Raw genomic sequence first — 18,992 nt, 5'->3', positions numbered from 1 at the left:
ACTGGGTAACAAAATTTGGAAACCAGTTCGCACACTGACTTGTAATATACTCATGCCAATAATGGTTGTCACCCCCTTCAATTTTTTTTTATTGCAGAGAGGGTGTGGGGGTGTGGGGGGTGACAACCATTATTGGCATGAGTATACATTAAACATGCTATGCACACCCTCCCTCACCATCAGTCTGAATGAATAGAACATAGCCGGTGTACAACCTCTCCCGTCTTTCATTCTGTGTGGTGTAAGTTATATATCCGATATACCCTTCCCGCCTTTCATTCTGTGTGGTGTAAGTTATATATCCGATATACCCTTCCCGCCTTTCATTCTGTGAGGTGTAAGTTATATATCCGATATACCCTTCCCGCCTTTCATTCTGTGTGGTGTAAGTTATATATCCGATATACCCTTCCCGTCTTTCATTCTGTGGGGTGTTAGTTTTATATCCGATATACCCTTCCCATTCCTTTTTTTATTCTGTGAGGTGTAAGTTTATATATCCGATATACCCTTCCCGCCTTTCATTCTGTGTGGCTTAGTTTTTTTTATCCGATATACCCTTCCCGTCTTTCATTCTGTGGGGGTTAGTTTTATATCCGATATACCCTTCCCGTCTTTCATTCTGTGGGGGTTAGTTTATATCCGATATACGTATACCCTTCCCGTCTTTCATTCTGTGGGGGTTAGTTTTATATCCGATATAACCTTCCCGTCTTTCATTCTGTGTGGCTTAGTATTTTTATCCGATATACCCTTCCCGTCTTTCATTCTGTGTGGTGTAAGTTATACAACCGATAGACCCTTCCCGCCTTTTATTCTGTGTGGCTTAGTTTTATATCCGATATACCCTTCCCGCCTTTTATTCTGTATGGTGAAAGTTATCTATCCGATATACCCTTCCCGCCTTTCATTCTGTGTGGCTTAGTTTTTTTATCCGATATACCCTTCTCGTCTTTCATTCTGTGGGGTTAGTTTTATATCCGATATACCCTTCCCGCCTTTTATTCTGTATGGTGTAAAGTTATATATCCGATATACCCTTCCCGACTTTCATTCTGTGAGGTGTAAGTTATATATCCGATATACCCTTCCCGTCTTTCATTCTGTGGGGGTTAGTTTTATATCCGATATACCCTTCCCGCCTTTTATTCTGTATGGTGTAAGTTCTATATCCGATATACCCTTCCCGTCTTTCATTCTGTGGGGGTTAGTTCTATATCCGATGTACCCTTCCCGTCTTTCATTCTGTGGGGTTAGTTTATATATCCGATATACCCTTCCCGCTTTCATTCTGTGTGTGGTTAGTTTTATATCCGATATACCCTTCCCGCCTTTTCATTCTGTGGGGTGTTAGTTTTATATCCGATATACCCTTCCCGTCTTTCATTCTGTGTGGTTAGTTATTTTTATCCGATATACCCTTCCCGCCTTTTATTCTGTGTGGTGTAAGTTATATATCCGATATACCCTTCCCCGCCTTTCATTCTGTGAGGTGTTAGTTTTATATATCCGATATACCCTTCCCGCCTTTTATTCTGTGAGGTGTAAGTTATATATCCGATATACCCTTCCCGCCTTTCATTCTGTGAGGTGTTAGTTATATATCCGATATACCCTTCCCGTCTTTCATTCTGTGAGGTGTAAGTTATATATCCGATATACCCTTCCCGCCTTTCATTCTGTGTGGGGTAAGTTATATATCCGATATACCCTTCCCGACTTTCATTCTGTGAGGTGTAAGTTATATATCCGATATACCCTTCCCGTCTTTCATTCTGTGGGGTTAGTTTTATATCCGATATACCCTTCCCGTTTTCATTCTGTATGGTGTAAGTTATATATCCGATATATACTTCCCGCCTTTTATTCTGTATGGTGTAAGTTATATATCCGATAGACCCTTCCCGACTTTCATTCTGTGTGGGTGTAAGTTATATATCCGATATACCCTTCCCGCCTTTCATTCTGTGAGGTGTAAGTTATATATCCGATATACCCTTCCCGCCTTTCATTCTGTGAGGTGTAAGTTATATATCCGATATACCCTTCCCGCTTTTCATTCTGTGTGGTGTAAGTTATATATCCGATATACCCTTCCCCGCCTTTCATTCTGTGTGGTGTAAGTTATATATCCGATATACCCTTCCCGCCTTTCATTCTGTGAGGTGTAAGTTATATATCCGATATACCCTTCCCGCCTTTCATTCTGTGAGGTGTAAGTTATATATCCGATATACCCTTCCCGCCTTTCATTCTGTGAGGTGTAAGTTATATATCCGATATACCCTTCCCGCCTTTCATTCTGTGATATGTAAGTTATATATCCGATGTACCCTTCCCGCCTTTCATTCTGTGAGGTGTAAGTTATATATCCGATATACCCTTCCCGCCTTTCATTCTGTGAGGTGTAAGTTATATATCCGATATACCCTTCCCGCCTTTCATTCTGTGAGGTGTAAGTTATATATCCGATATACCCTTCCCGCCTTTCATTCTGTGAGGTGTAAGTTATATATCCGATATACCCTTCCCGCCTTTCATTCTGTGAGGTGTAAGTTATATATCCGATAGACCCTTCCCGTCTTTCATTCTGTGAGGTGTAAGTTATATATCCGATATACCCTTCCCGTCTTTCATTCTGTGTGGGGTTAGTTTTATATCCGATATACCCTTCCCGCCTTTTATTCTGTGAGTTGTGAGTTATATATCCGATAGACCCTTCCCGACTTTCATTCTGTGAGGTGTAAGTTATATATCCGATGGACCCTTCCCGCCTTTCATTCTGTGTGGTGTAAGTTATATATCCGATATACCCTTCCCGCCTTTCATTCTGTGAGGTGTAAGTTATATATCCGATATACCCTTCCCGCCTTTCATTCTGTGAGGTGTAAGTTATATATCCGATATACCCTTCCCGCCTTTCATTCTGTGAGGTGTAAGTTATATATCCGATATACCCTTACCCCGCCTTTCATTCTGTGAGGTGTAAGTTATATATCCGATAGACCCTTCCCGCCTTTCATTCTGTGAGGTGTAAGTAATATATCCGATATACCCTTCCCGCCTTTCATTCTGTGTGGTGTAAGTTATATATCCGATATACCCTTTCCCGACTTTCATTCTGTGAGGTGTAAGTTATATATCCGATATACCCTTCCCGCTTTTCATTCTGTGAGGTGTAAGTTATATATCCGATATACCCTTCCCGTCTTTCATTCTGTGTGGGTTAGTTTTATATCCGATATATCCTTCCCGCCTTTCATTCTGTACGGTGTAAGTTATATATCCGAGATTCCCTTCTCGCCTTTCATTCTGTATGGTGTAAGTTATATATCCGGTATATACCCTTCCCGCCTTTCATTCTGTGAGGTGTAAGTTATATATCCGATATACCCTTCCCGCCTTTCATTCTGTGAGGTGTAAGTTATATATCCGATATACCCTTCCCGCCTTTCATTTTGTATGGTGTAAGTTATATATCCGATAGACCCTTCCCGCCTTTTATTCTGTGAGGTGTAAGTTATATATCTGATATACCCTTCCCGACTTTCATTCTGTGAGGTGTAAGTTATATATCCGATATACCCTTCACGACTTTCATTCTGTGTGATGTCGTATGATGACAATCAATGACTGTTTACCAACAACGTCGCACACCTGTAATACTGCTGAAACAAATACATGCTCATGATATAGTCAGAATTGTACATTCGACTCAGCTTTTAGTAGAGATTACTTATGAACGTGGAAAAGGTTTGGCCTCTTCTATTAATATATCCGATAAACGCCCTTCCCTCCTTTCATTCTCTGTGATGGAAGTTATATATCCGACACATACACCCCCACCCCCACCCCACCCCCCCCCCACCCCCACCCCTTGCCTTTCAGCCTGAATGATATTACAATATTTTGTTTTCAACACTTTTATCTAAGGGATAGTTCATAATTGATGGGGTGTGATGCTGATCTTTATGGAGAAACATGTGCAACGTGAATGACCCACTCCCTTACAATTTATTTACAAAGTAAGTGACACCCCCATGCAAGTAAAGGATCATGTATAAATGCAGCAAAATTCGGTCACATACACCTGAATACGGAAATTTTTTTCACAGTTACATAGCTAATTACGACAAAATCAGAATTATTTCAGAACACAATGGGGTGTTTGAACTATTTCCATTAACGTGGCCGATTATATGATATTTATTACGTGATGTAAATAACATGATGCTTGCATTATAAAACAACACAGTTAATGAAAATGAAACGAGAGGTTTGTTTGAGTGGGAATTGCCACACGATATAAACGATTGAATAACTGACAAGTACAAAAATAATTAGAAACTCTTAAGGTGCTTCAAACCTATATTGAAAAATTAAATGTGAGCTACATATTTGCAGAGGAATATGGAAATATGTAACTGATAATTTTCAGTGTCTCCTCACAAAAACATTAACTAAATCATATTCCGCGCATAGATTGCCTTAAGTTTTAGAGATAACCGGGAGCAGTACTGCAGTGAATAGGGTTTTACGAAATTGTCGTCTGTTTATCCCAGTTCTGGTCGTATCCCAGTTCTGGTCGCTACAATTGTGCATTTTCCATAACTGAATTTGTGGAAATGATGATGAAAACTGTCAATTCCAACATTCTAATAGCTTGCACGTTTATGTAAGAAATTGAATAACTCATTACTAATGAACTGAGTGAACTAAACTCACTCACTAAACCCGCTGGTTCACATGTCAACCCGCTGGTACAAAAGTCATATTTCGTTTCCTGAGTGGAGACATTTTACATTTTGTAGAAAACCAGTGTTTTGATCCTTTAAAACAACACCGTTTTCACAACATCAAGCATCAACTAAATTTGACAGAATTTTTTACTTAAGGTGTTCTGGCGCTTACCCCTCGATTGGTTTACTTAAATAAGTAGTAATGTTGAACATGAAATCAGTGATTAGAGATCAATAGAAGTACAACTGCACCACAAAAGGTTATTCCCCGATTTTCCAATAAAACAATTTCTAAACACGACGTCGCCCGCGACGTCGTGGGAGACGTCGCCTTCGACGTCGTCGTGGACGACGTCGATTTTGTATTTTTGTCGTAGATCATTCTTGTGTATTTCTGCACGACGTCGTGGACGACGTCTTACACGACGTCGTGGTCGACGTCGTCTTTTTTATGCGACGTCGTGAGCGACGTCGCCCACGACGTAGTTCTTTTTGTACGCGACACGCGATGGCAATTATAGGACACCATACATGACGGCTGCGTGTCTCAAACGCGAAGGACGTCAGGAAGGATCAGCTTAAGACAAGGTAAAACAGAAACTGTTCATCTTCCCCTGGCGTCTCTGCCACTTGATCTGGCGCCACCGTAACACTGGTGGGACTACAGTGATAGAAATACTGACACAGTCTGGTTAAGCCAACTCCTTTAGGTTTCTGAATGAACTTACCTGAAGTTATATATGTTTGTAGATGCTGATACTAGTTACTGGGTGAATTGGCACTAAAGTACTGTCGGAAATAGAAAAAAACTGTTTTAGGCTGTTACTCTGTATCCCTAAAATCTATGCAAATAGCATATGTCGAAATAACCCACTTTGGCCTAACTGGGCGTTCAGTGGGATGTGTAATACGATATCCAGAAAAGCATGTTTACTCGTAAAATCGGGAAAAACTTAGAAAAAATACGAATAGCTGCTGAAAACAATAGATCAGACTATAGATGGCAATTAGGTCGCTCAGCCAGGTATGACGACGGACCGTCGACTCACCTTGCATGAAATGCACGTGCTGCCTACAGTCACAAGGGGTCATCTCAAAGATATTTTGTGCTTTTTCATGTGTGTTGTCTATGTCTCATCTATTGATTAACATCTTACGTGTCTTTCTTTCATATAGTTTCATATAGTTTATGTTGAGATATGTAAAAGAGTATGATACCCGAAAACCATAGAAACGCATCGTAGTATATAGGTGGCATGACCACCCGAAGATCGACAGTACTGGATATTATTTGTAAATTGTTATGACGTGCCGTGTACCTCCCCAGTATAATTGCCCTAAAGGATTATGTTATCTTAGCTGATATCTCTATCCCCAAGCCCGACCCCAGGTTTTGCTTTTGAGACGGCCCCTCCTATCTGTTTCTTTTTATAGTGACAGTGAGACTGCATGGTAGCTACATCCTTAATAGTTTCGGCATAAAAGTTATTATTTTTTACGTCAGCTATCGTTTATAATGAATCTACGTCTAATTTCAAATTGGGCATTTAATAAGAAGTGTCCTTTGTAATACAATATCGTCGCACAAAATTTTGGATAAAGCAATGGTCTGTTCCAAATAAGTCTTTTTGGACTTAGAAAAAAACCGCATTGCTCATTTCTGCACTAATTTCCCCTCAGTAAAGTCCTTTTCTCCATTTCCTATCTCTACCACCGAGACTGTAGTTAGGCCGAACTTAGTTTAACAGATATTTCACACTTTCACATATCAACTACATAAATTGTAGAGATAAATGAGAAAATACAGTATTTTTCTATTTCCGACAGTACTTTAGTATCTATCATTTATCATTACATTGGTTATATTACGAAACATCTGAAACATAATCCAAAACTAAAGAGACACTGAATGTGCTTAGGTTTTGTGGTATGCTTAAGACATATTTATTTTTTACTTGTCTGCTCTTTGAACAACAAAACAGCTGAGGCACTGTCATGTTGTTCTTGTCTTCACAGAAGTTTCATACTCTTTGCACAGACTGAAATATATTCAAAAGAGCAGCTAGAGGTTTTTATTTTTCCTATACCTTGAATATGACATTATTAGTGCTTGGTACGTTGATAACTAGTTCATTTGGAGGAAACAGAGACGTTCGTGTGTTGTTTCCTGTGTGTTACGTTGTTCATTACACGTACAATGCGTCATTTCTTGACATACTCTGTAATATACAACACACGACCACTGCAGTATAATTTACTAGTAAACTACAAGTACATTACATATACATATGCCTGAACATATGCAAGATGTGTTAAGTCAATATAACATTATAAAAACATGAAAGGGAATTACGAGGATACATCCTGGTGCATTAGACATCTATCATAACGGCTAACTTGTGTAGACAGTCTATATTGGTGATCTTGCCCTGTTTCATAATCAAAGGGATCAGTTTTGTGGATGGATAACCCATATCGACTTCCTTGTATCAGTCAGTGTAGCTCTCGGATGCCATATAGAGTCTACGTTATATATGCATAGTTCCGACCGACGCTACGAAGCCACGCCTACATTGGTTACTGTTGCTATGTCCCCCAAGCTTTGCTATGCTGAGCTGTCAAAATGGCTGAATGTCATCCGGGAGACGACTGTCTCAGTTCAATACCCGACAATATCTCCTTACATTTCCATCCAGAACATGATAGAATATCAAAAAGGGCACAAGCAAGGGGTTTAAATTATTTTCTAGAAGGGTATGTGCACGACATTAAAGTTTTCAGTCATAATCAGGCCGTTTTCGTGTACGCGAAATGTTGGAGATCGCTATCGAAGCGCGAAGAGGCGCACAAACTACAGCTGGAGATAGATGTACGATCACAAGAATTTGCCGATTCCTACTGTTCTTGCAAGGCTGGGTAAGTGCATTAAAATGCGTTATTTTAAACCAGAGTGACAACATTCATCAATATCTTAATGTTCCCTCCCAGGAATTAATTTTCTTATAAGCCCATGACATCACGTCCGTTTCCCCGGGTCAGCCTCGATCTCCACTTCGCTGTCAAATGACATCTACTTTGTTAAATAAAACAAAAATCAATACTAGAATGCAAAATACACACAAAGTTACAATGTACAGACTGGTTGTGACACCAGGGTAACACCCCTGTCACGTCAAAACAAACGCAGAGAAAAAAAACCAACACCCCAAAACAAGCCCGGACATCTGTACTGTGATGTCTAAATCTGGGACATGTGTAAAAAAGGTACACGAAGTTCAAATCATAATCAAGAAAACCAGCATCTTGTCTTCAGCTACACACTGCACATATATAGCCATATATTTTCATACAATTCTCCAAAATATTACAATTTCAATATATTTTTGGTTATATTTGATTTTCATTTTGATGGAATTATCAACTACGTATACAGTACACATATTTCATGAAGGCAGTCATTGCTATGTTGAACTCTAGTAAATGTATCAGTCTGGGCTACTAAACAGGGGTATATCTTTTAAACATTTTTTCACTTACTAAATTTAGTAAATCCCATTCACTCAATTATTCTTATTTCATATTATACTTGCATCTACATTCACATGAGAAAGTGGAATTGGTATCTGCTATATTTGTGTATTTCTTTCCCCAGTTTTGGAGGGCGCTGTTCCCACATCGTGGGTTTGGTCAAGTCCCTGCAAGGACTGAAACTGCATGATTACACTCATGTGCCACAGCTGCAGAGCTGCACCAGTTTGCCCCAGCAGTGGCACAAACCTAGGGGGAAGGACCATTACCCCAGTCCCCATGAATCATATCACTGTAGCAAGACCCACCCAGAACAGGAAGAGGAAGCCAGTGACTTGCCAAATTGATACTACAAAGAAGTAAGTCATAGTCCAACATTACAATCAAAGGTTTATCCTGTTAAAATATATTTTAAATAATAAAGTGTTTTTAACATTTATATGTGATTAAATAAATATTAATGTACATACTTCTGGTAAACCACATACATAACAGTCTATATGGAGAAATTAAAGGAATTTCACTCTTTCAGTCTAAAGTGATTATTTGAAATTCTATAAATGTACCTGTTTCTCAGAATCCCAGTTGTCACAGAAACGGACATGCAAGTCCTGAAGGACCAGGAACATGCTCCATTGAGCTACATGGTACACCTGACTGCCCCCAAGGTTCAGACTCCAGTTGGAGACGTGCAGTTGGGATCATTCCTGTCTTACCAGGTACATTCCATCACCAGAGTGTCAGTATCACCAAAATATCTATGGGGATCTGGGCTGCTTGTTGAAATAAAACAGTAAAGGGATCTGGTGCCCAGGCTCACTGACTTGGTATATGCATGTCATTGTATCCAAAATGTGCAGATCAAATCCAATCCTGTCAATCGCTATATTGTCAGACCCAGAAGTATCTATTTTGTAGAACACATCATACCTGCAATATTGCAGAGAGCAGCAAGTAACAAGCAAACGTCAAAATTTATATACATGATTTTATTGTGATTTGATACATTATCAAAGTTATTCTGTCAATAAGACATATTTCTGAAATGATACTCATGCCAATCATTCTGACATCATAATTTTTATTAGAAAGTAAGTTAAAAAATATAACTAATTGAGAAATGTTTAATTACCACTGAAACAGTGGTGGCAGTTAAATAGCACACCTGTCCTTTAAGAGCACAAGTACTGTGTCACAATTTGTTTTTGTATGAATTATTAGTGTAATTTAAAAACATGAAACAGGATGAACACATGAACATGATTGACATTATTTCAAATAACCTATTTCTTCTTTAATTGAAATATGCAGGACATAAGGTTGCCACAAGACAGAAATGCCCAGTGTCATATTTGACATAAAATACATTTTCCATCCCTGTATCAATAGCCTCTATATTAAGAGTCAAATACAATGGAATTTGAGCTAAGGGGAAAGCAGGCAAGAAGAATTTCCTACAATATAATCAGGGATTTACCTGGAGTCCTGTATTTGAAGTTACCTGGGACTCATATTCTTAATCTATTTTACAACAAAATGGGGGTCCCAGAAACTTAAATATTATTATTAATACTGTTATTGTATTGTGTATCATGATCATCACATTGTTACAGTAATTAAATTGCAAATGATACCATAACCCAGCTAGTTACAAACTCAGTCATAACTTATTGTTATTTGATTGGAATTTTAACAAAAAGTATTTGCACTTTTTCTGTGTCCCTGTGAATGCGCTACTAAATTTTGTTGTGTCCTTTGTTAATTTTTATGCGTATAGGACACAGGAATTTGCGTCTTGTAAATCCCTGATAATATACATAATATCTGACAATTTCAATCATAAGTTTCATAAATAACTGCTCAGTTTCCATGTAATATGGAACATATTGCCATACATTAATTTGTAGTGCAGAGATTATTTCGTATGTGTGATTGCCACAGGCCAGTGTACATTACAACTGCAGAGAAATTGACACAGTTGGGTGCAAGGAAAATGCAATGCCCTAAGCCAATGGCTATATATGTACGTAAATAATTTTATACATAATTTTCTTGATAACAAATGTTTGAATTTCATCATACTGGGATTATGCCTCAGTCCCAAAACTCAATCAACATATAACATACTGAAAGAACATTGATGTTGCAACTGTAATTGTCACAAAACTGAAGCATATTGCATATTACGAATATAACCTTTTATATTTTCAGTAAGTTTCAACCAGAACATCAAAGTCTGGCACATAAAATTTATGCCAACATTCACTATAAACTACAGCACTGAGGGCCTCAAATACACTGGTAGAGCAAATAGTGATGACAAACAGAGGGTACCCCACATCATATGGGTTTACAATGGAACCTTCAAAGTGTAAGATTATATCTTTACTGCATGCCCTCTAAAGAGTGAGCTAGGGTCCTTCTGCGATATGAATCAAGTTTCATTACTTACAAGTGCTGAAAAGTTAAGTTGATTCATAAGTCCTGATACACAGATACATGTACCACAGTTTGATAGTTATTGGTAGAAGTAATAGAGAGCCTTAGCTAACTCTGAAAATAAGATACATTTTTCATTGATTCATAAGAACATTTGAGTGAATCAGTATATGCTGATATAATGGAGATTCATAGTTAAATTTGTAGTGCTTATTCATGTTTATCAGTGACAAAAATATTTTGGAACAAAGTCATACAAGCACAAACAGTCCAAATCTGATTAATTCTTCCAAATAATGAAGTTGGTATTCTGTGTGCTACAATCTTGAATTTCTTAATCTTAGCTATGAGGCGTTCTATATGGATACGGTGTGCTGCAATTTTCTCAGTGGCAAGAGTTTCAGCAGAAGTCATTTGGGTTTCTGAAGAAACAAAAGGTGGAATGTTTAACTCTAAACCTAATTCTGAAAGCTCGTCCTCTATTGTAAAGCCCTTATCAGCCATAACTGCATCTCCTTCTTTGATGTAACCATGAGTAAGGAGCACCTTTAGCACATCATAAAAACCAGACTGTTCTGTTAATGCCTTATCTGAGATTGAACCAGTGAAAAGTTCTGAGACAAATGTTAGAGAGCCATTTGGATCACACCCAACAAGACATTTCAAGGTAGTACTTGATTTATAGTCACTGTACAGCTGACTCTGAAGTCCAAGAGCACATGGAGTTTGAGTTCTTAACTCAGTACCATCAATAATAATAACAGAATTTGGAAAGTCTCTTTGAATCCTCTTGGCATGTTTGAAATGATGGTATCTCTGTGTGGCCATAATGATAACTGTCCTAGTTTCAAGTACATGTGTTCTACCCAGGCATTAAATACTGCACCACTCGACTGTAATGTCAAATGAAATCTCACAGCTATATCTTTGAGCCCAAAATTGTGCCGTAAACGACAAAGTGTCAAAACAAACAGTTCTCAGCTGATAAAGTACGAATATCACAACGTCCCTTTCATAGGTCATGGAAAAGCTCCCATCTCCTGGTACTAAAACTGTAAGAGTGCCAAAAACGGATGTATGTTATGCCAGTGTAATATCTAAAAAGGTTTTTTAATTTTCCAGCTTTCCCCTTGACTGTCTCTACCCCAAATTTCTGTCCTTTGCTAACTTCTCCTTTAAGTTTCTTTATTTCTTCATCCTTAAGGGTGATTGATTTCTGCAAAGCATCAATCATCATTTGCTGCTGTTCAACCTGGGCTCGAAAGTTGACTATTGTTGCGGTCAGATTCAGGTAATCAAGTGGAGATATCCCTGCAACATAAAAGTTGTCACATACATGATACCAACCAACACAAATCTCAATGTTTTACTTAAAAACACACTCATTTACACACTCATAAGCTTTACAACACAAATTGTTTTGATATGATGTTTTACTCTCTTTCAGACAAGAAATATCAAACCTGTCACAACACTGGCTCACACTCAATGCAAAGTGGAATCATTCCCAAAGACATCACCTATCAAACTACCAACTGAGTTTCAGGTACTCAACGATGGATATGCTGTGGCTGATCCTGAACAATTAGAGAGAGACACCAGGGGTCAGTCCTACAGTCTCCTCTGGAGGTCATCCAGATCAACGAGACTAACTGCTTCAAATTTTGGAAAGATTATCAACAGAAAAAAAAGGCCAACTACTGCCTTCTTGGACACCTTATTTCCTAAGGAGAAACAAACAATATATGCCAAGCCTCTAGAGTATGGCAAAAAACATGAAAATTCTGCTAAGTCCAAATATTTGGAAACATTTCAGTCTGCCCATATGCATGATTGTGGCCTGATTGTAAACCCTGAATTCAGCTTTCTAGGAGCTACTCCTGATGCAAAACTATGCTGTACTGTTGGGACTGGCATTGTAGAGGTAAAATGTCCATACACTGAAAGGAACTCAACCATTGAGGAGGCATGTACAAATGATCAATTCTTTCTGCAGAAAGATCAAAGTGGATCTATACATTTACTTAGGAATCATATGCATTATGCGCAGATTCAAGGTCAGCTTCTCATTTCAGGTGCTGATTTTTGTGAATTTATAGTGTACACTCAGAAAGATTTACATGTGGAAAGAGTGTATCCTGACTTGCCATTCGTGGCAAACATGCTACAAAAACTCTGTCAGTTTTTTAAGGACTTTGCCAAACCTCACCTAGCTCATGCTATGTAATATGTTATCATTTCATGATATACGCTCACAGTTGCACAGGATACTTACATGTTTGCTCTGTTTGGGTACTGGAACCTTGGCTGGAAGGCAGATTATCATTTCCTCTGTTATCTGTGTCAATCAGTACACTGAAAGATGTAAAATGTATTCCATATAAGGCCTTGTGAAACATTTGCAGATTGTATTATGTAACATATGTTATATTTTGGATTACAGTTACATGTTACAGTTTAACACATTCTAAATGGCTCTTTGTATTCACAGATTCTTTTAGTGTTGTAAAGGGAAAACTTGTACTATGTATTGCTTTCAGAGAACAACTGACTTGTCTACAGATATGGTATATAGGACAATATGCAATGTTGCAATACAACATGTATTAATATAATGATGTAATGATGGGCCAGACATATTTGCATCCAATATTTGCAAAAGTGTAGCGTGAGGCATTCCATTTTGTCATGCCACTGTTCAAGGCACCTGGGTATATTCAGTGCTGACAGATGTGGGATTACTTGAAGGGTTAATGTGAGGTCAGACTGTGCATATTGTCCATTTCATTAAGTAAATAGAAAGGACACAAAAATTAATGTAATGTAACCAACAAATGGTCATGGTTACAAATAATTCTGAAAAACAAAACAAATCATGATGTGACAATCATGTCATTAATGGTATTGATTGGTTGATTGAAAGCAAGCATATTACCACCAGGTACTGTGAACGTCACCTGCAAAGAAAACAGAGAAACCACAAAGCATCGCATTCTCTAGACTAACGCTTAGTACCAATATATATATAATTTGATAGTAACAAACAAACCCATTTAAATTGAAAAGGAGTCCCAGGGGAGACCAGAGATTCAGAACCTAAGAACCTGAATCTAAGGAAATCTAGACTTGCTCCAATTAGGGCTTTAGCACTGCAGAGAAGGCTAGGTAGTAGGGAAAATAATATAGTTCAGGGACTGTGAGACAGACTATGATTTCTCATACAAATCCATGTAGTATGGGGTGAACTATGTGTTAACATTCTTAAGTTTGTTTATAATTCTCTACAGGTTCACATTGTAGTTTGAAATGTATGTTGAATATGGGTATATATTTGTTACATGTACCAAATCTTTTCAAAAAAAAAAAAATAATCATATTTGTTATGTAGAGGTGCATCGATCAATGTCTGTGATATTTCTTTTGAGTGTGGACATGGAGGGTAGATCTGCATGAATTTGTTCCTAAAATTGAAAATACTTTGTTATTTGTTTTGCAGTATCATCTATTTTGTTAGTACTGCATTGGTCAGTGTCTGTGATATTTCTTTAGACTGTGTTATGACAATATCCTCAGGTGTTTCCAATGAAAATGTGTGCTGAAGACATCCATCACTAGTGTGTGATAATTGTAAAAAACATTAAAATATATCCACATAATAAACATGGAGGATATATATGCATGTATGTGTTCCTAAAATTGAAAATACTTTGTTATTTATTTTGCATTATCATCTATTTTGTTAGTACTATTGGTCATGTCTGTGATATATGTGAGTGTGTTATGGCAATGTCATCAGGTTTGTCAACTGACAGTATGTGCTGAAGACATTAATTGTTAAACAGCATCATAAAAAAATTAAAATAAACATGGATGATGAAGTCGAATGAACAATTAAAAGACTTTGTGCTATGTATTTCTGCGTTGGAACAATGTTGTCCATAGGTGTAACACATTAAACATGTTATGTGTGGCACATTAAATATAAATTTGCTCACCTGACACTAGGCTCAACTGATTGAATGCCACTGCCCAGGCACCGTCGCTTCGGGGGAGGTCTCACTGGTTTGATGGCGCTTCCATCGGCACTGATAGGGTCTGGAAACTCTTTCGTGGGATATCCATTCACAAAATGCTAACAAATATTTTAAAAATAAATACATTAAATTATCACCTATACGATTATATTGCCTTGGTAGGAACACGACGTTTAGCTTGCTGAACTACTTAGTACTTTGGTGGTTGTAGCGAATTAAGAATTGTCAACCAGTATCGTTATATAGCCATAGAAAACGCTGCCGTGCGACAATATATTGCGTTGGTAAACATATAATCCGAAGAAATATCGATATGAATACGGTCATATGCTAGAAAGACCAGTTTGTACCTACACTACACTCAGTCATACCTTGGAGCAGACGAACTTGTGTTTGTTTATGTTGCCGACATTCAGTTGTCCGTGGGGTCGGCCACACGCTCCAATCCACCGCGAGCACTTCTCAAACTGGGTTTTCGGCTTGGGAAATGGCAGGAAATGGACATTAATGACTCTCTCTGGGTACCTTTCGTCCGAATTGCATGTACCCCAAGCGCAGCGCTTCACCATTTCGAAAAAACTCGCTGACAGCTATGTCCTTAGATACACAAAAGCTTGGGGGACCAAATGGCGCCTTAGCGACAAGCTGTGCAGCAGTAAAGGCGCGGAGCGTGCTGATTGGTTAATTGATTCAGCATCGGAACTATGCATAATGAACGTAGTTGACACAAACACTCGCTGTTCTGGCTTTAGCCTTCTTGTAGGCTTGCTTGAAAATGCTCTGTCATGTTTTATTGACTTGCTAAATTTTGCTGGATTTGTCGACCCGCTGTTGAAATGATTTGTAGGTTATCTGTTCTTTATGCACATAACATAACATAAAGATTGTTTGTCCGTGACTATATTTCAGCATGTTCCTCAAATATCTATTTCTTGTGTCATATGGAAATTAAAGTCAACACATGTGAGATTTGGGGATTTGATTTTTCCAAATATTTGAAGACATGAAAAAGGAAATGTGAATGGTTAATTGATTTTGAGCCAAGTATCAGCAAACAAAGTCAAACAGCACCGACCGGATGCAGAGGCTCATCATCACTCAAGTGGCAACTAATCTTCCTCGATGGCCAACACATGTGCATCACAATCTTTAAAAAAAGTCTTCAGCATCACAGATGTCGCCTTCGGGCATACTCACTTCGTCATCTTCAAAATGTGTATTTTTCTGACATGCCTCACAAAAAAGTTCTCAAGTTTATCAGCTTCCTGTTCCATTAGCTTTAACTTTGTAGCATGGATGCGTGTATCATTTGGATAAAAACGTGACATTTATACCCCTGCATCTGACTGAGTGTCAACGAGATGGACCTGTAGATGAGATAGGTCGAGCAGGAATAAAGGATCGCTGTACTAAAGACGACAGTGACAAACACTAATTCCACCCAAAATGTTGCGGCGGTGGTTCCGATAAACATCTCATCTTTACCAATCCGAAGTAGTTACTGTGAAAATAGATACAGGCGTGCACATCAAAGGTCATCTGAAGCCGCTAAAGACTTAAGATTGACGTGTTGTTGACATCATCTGCTGAATTCACTTTACATAATTACATCGTGACTGTGGACAGAGCTTTCTTTCTCTTCGACCAAACAGTGCTAAACTGGGGTCGAATCATCGTCAATACAAGGCTGATGATGAAACGGATTTTTGTTTATGGAATGAATTGTGTCGCTAATGATTATCATCATGACTCTAATGTTGTTCTGTCCATCATGGAATAATCCATCAACACCTCGGTTTTCGTTTGGGGATGTTGTAGAGACGCGAGGTGTATTTCTCTAACCTGAAGTACACGAGTAAACATTGTACGTCACAAGGGAAATGTATGCGATACGTTGTAGGCGTATCTAGGCAGGCTATTATCATCCCTGATTTAAGGTGGCTGATTATCTTCCAGGCATACCTACACTCAATGCTACAAACATTCTGCCGGCTCTATTTACAACACGATGACTAGTGTGTTTGTGTGTTATCGTCAAATTAAGTGATCAACATTGTATGTATCTGATATGGCACTCTGTTCAAACGTCTCACGTTTGACTCAACGCAACAAACATACTCTATTCAGTCGAAAATTGTCTATAACGTTATGAACAAATAATATTTCTTTGATCAGCGTTTTTGACTGAACTTTCCGTTTTGTGGGATTACACTTCTCATTAGATTAAGGACCGCTTTGCATATATCTTTATATGAAGTCATTATCTGACCATAGTTGTCACATTCCAGCTATATGACGGCTGTCTGTAATAAGTCGAGTCTGAACAAGGCAATCCAATAACATTCAATATGAGTATCGTTCTATGCAAATGGGATACGATGACATGACCTCCTCATCCCGTTAGCCGCCTCTTACGACAAGCATGGGTTGCTGAAGACCAACTGAAATTACTTCGCATTTGGCGGATGTATGTTTTCGTGTCCTTATGATGTACTAAAACTGCAAATGAATTTTCTGCGTACACTAAAGTGTCGGAACAAAAACAACCCAAAACATCATGCGTTTCATGCCAACAAAATAAATTACACAAAAACAACACTAACCAGTTATCCATTTGATAATTGGTATTTAATTTTCATTAATGTTATTGCTGAAATCATGTTAACACAAATGAGGTGAAAGGACGTCCAAGCCTCCAACAGGCTGATAAATCCACCACTAAGCCATTGCAGGTTCACCTCCCACTTTTCTTATTATCATGGACAAAAAATAATACCTTGCACAAACTAGTTCGGGTGACGGCTGAAGTGAATTGGAGACATGCTGTTATTTGCTTCTTACAGAAGCTAACTGAATTACAAGTATTTTGTTGACAACTAAATGATAATATAGCCATTGTCATGAGCCACCATGGAGCACTGGTATCAGTCAGAATGAATGGCATGTTAACAGCGTGTTATCAGTCACATTTCATGAGAAGATGCTCATTCTTTCAATTAGAACTGAATCGTCAAATATAGGGTACTTTGGAATCACGAATCAAGCATCTACAGCTAGGTTTAATGGTGAAAGACGATTACAGGAATCAGTATTTCCCAGCTATATGACGGCGGTCTGTAAATAATAATGTCTGGACAAGACGATCAAACAATATATGTGCTCCACGGTGAAATTTAATATTTGTTTGTTAGTATTCATATATATATGGACTGAAGACGATGTTACTCATGAACATCATGGTGCCATTTCGGTAGGTACATTTGGTAGTATATTTGAAGCAATCAGGAATTAAATGCCAGTGGTCAAAAGTATATGAGGATGTAATGTCGACCTGACTCAATCGTCGATTGGATGTGTTGACAATGTAATAACGTCCATACTTTGTCACTGCACCTTTAACTCAATTTAAATTTACACACATGTTTTTGGACGGTTAGTATGTCTTTATCTAGGGTTGAGTAATTTAACAGCAGAATCACGTCGGAGGACATAAGCATTGGACCTCATCCAAAATATTCTCCACAAGATTGTCTGACAAGAGGGATGACTATAACCTTTCAATAGTCAACTTTGTCTCCAGCAACCGCAATATTTCAGCAACGCCAGTCTCTGGTGTCTTCCTGTAGTGGCTTGTTAGGTCCAATCGTCCACGCCATTACCACGCAGGTTTCGAAGAGCGTCATGCGACTGGGGCCATGAACGTTTCTTGATCAGGATAAAAACATCAATGTCTGAACAAAGCTTTCACATTTTTTGTGGTGGACGTTTCCAAATTTGACGAATCGGTGACCAAAACAATGCCTGATGCATTTCCTATTTTTGGCATGCGTCCCAAATAGTTTCGTATATTTTTAGGTAAACAAGTGACTTGGCATTGCAGGTGTTTGTGGCGGGTGGTCACCATTTCGAGAAGTGATCCATAGACGCATGATTATTGTTTTATAGTTATGAAAATGATTTGGAAAGATTTTGTCACTTTTATTAATATGTTGTGCTCTTAGGAAATCGGAACTGGAACATTTGACGTGCCAAGAGTCGGCTCAACTGTTCAACATGTTCGCTCGTCAGCTTAAATGTAGGGGTTCGGCAGTGCGGCGGGGGTGCATGACATTGCTTGACGCGGATCTCTAACATGTACACATATGTGAATAAGTGAAACTATTTCATAATTGTATTGTTTATTAATTGTATATGAGTATTTCCGTAATGTTATTTTATTATAATTTTCTAATTCGCAACAAACAAAGACGTT

At 38.3% G+C, this 18,992-nt stretch overlaps 1 protein-coding gene and 1 pseudogene across 1 annotated transcript; one reads left to right on the top strand and one right to left on the bottom strand.

Annotated features, from left to right (window-relative positions):
• The first annotated feature begins 8,527 nt into the window (after positions 1 to 8,527).
• Positions 8,528 to 12,991, top strand: LOC124277895. Its single transcript, XM_046713620.1, has 4 exons — positions 8,528 to 8,626; positions 8,845 to 8,986; positions 12,154 to 12,619; positions 12,673 to 12,991. Exons 1-4 carry the CDS (start codon positions 8,547 to 8,549, stop codon positions 12,684 to 12,686), a joined length of 702 nt encoding a protein of 233 aa, XP_046569576.1. The 5' UTR covers positions 8,528 to 8,546; the 3' UTR covers positions 12,687 to 12,991.
• Positions 10,816 to 13,105, bottom strand: LOC124277893 (annotated as a pseudogene).
• Positions 13,106 to 18,992: the final 5,887 nt, after the last annotated feature.

Source organism: Haliotis rubra, unplaced genomic scaffold (assembly GCF_003918875.1).
Source record: "Haliotis rubra isolate DU_JTF1 unplaced genomic scaffold, ASM391887v1 Scf2298, whole genome shotgun sequence".
In the NCBI taxonomy this organism is placed as follows: domain Eukaryota; kingdom Metazoa; phylum Mollusca; class Gastropoda; order Lepetellida; family Haliotidae; genus Haliotis; species Haliotis rubra.
Note: the sequence above shows the minus strand (reverse complement) of the source record. Positions and strands in the feature narration are given on the sequence as shown.

Coding starts and splice junctions, on each gene's coding strand:
- LOC124277895 (XM_046713620.1), top strand. CDS start 8,547: ATGAATCATATCACTGTAGCAAGACCCACCCAGAACAGGAAGAGGAAG. Junction 8,627..8,844: donor CAAATTGATACTACAAAGAA/GTAAGTCATAGT, acceptor CCTGTTTCTCAG/AATCCCAGTTGTCACAGAAA. Junction 8,987..12,153: donor GATCATTCCTGTCTTACCAG/GTACATTCCATC, acceptor ACTCTCTTTCAG/ACAAGAAATATCAAACCTGT.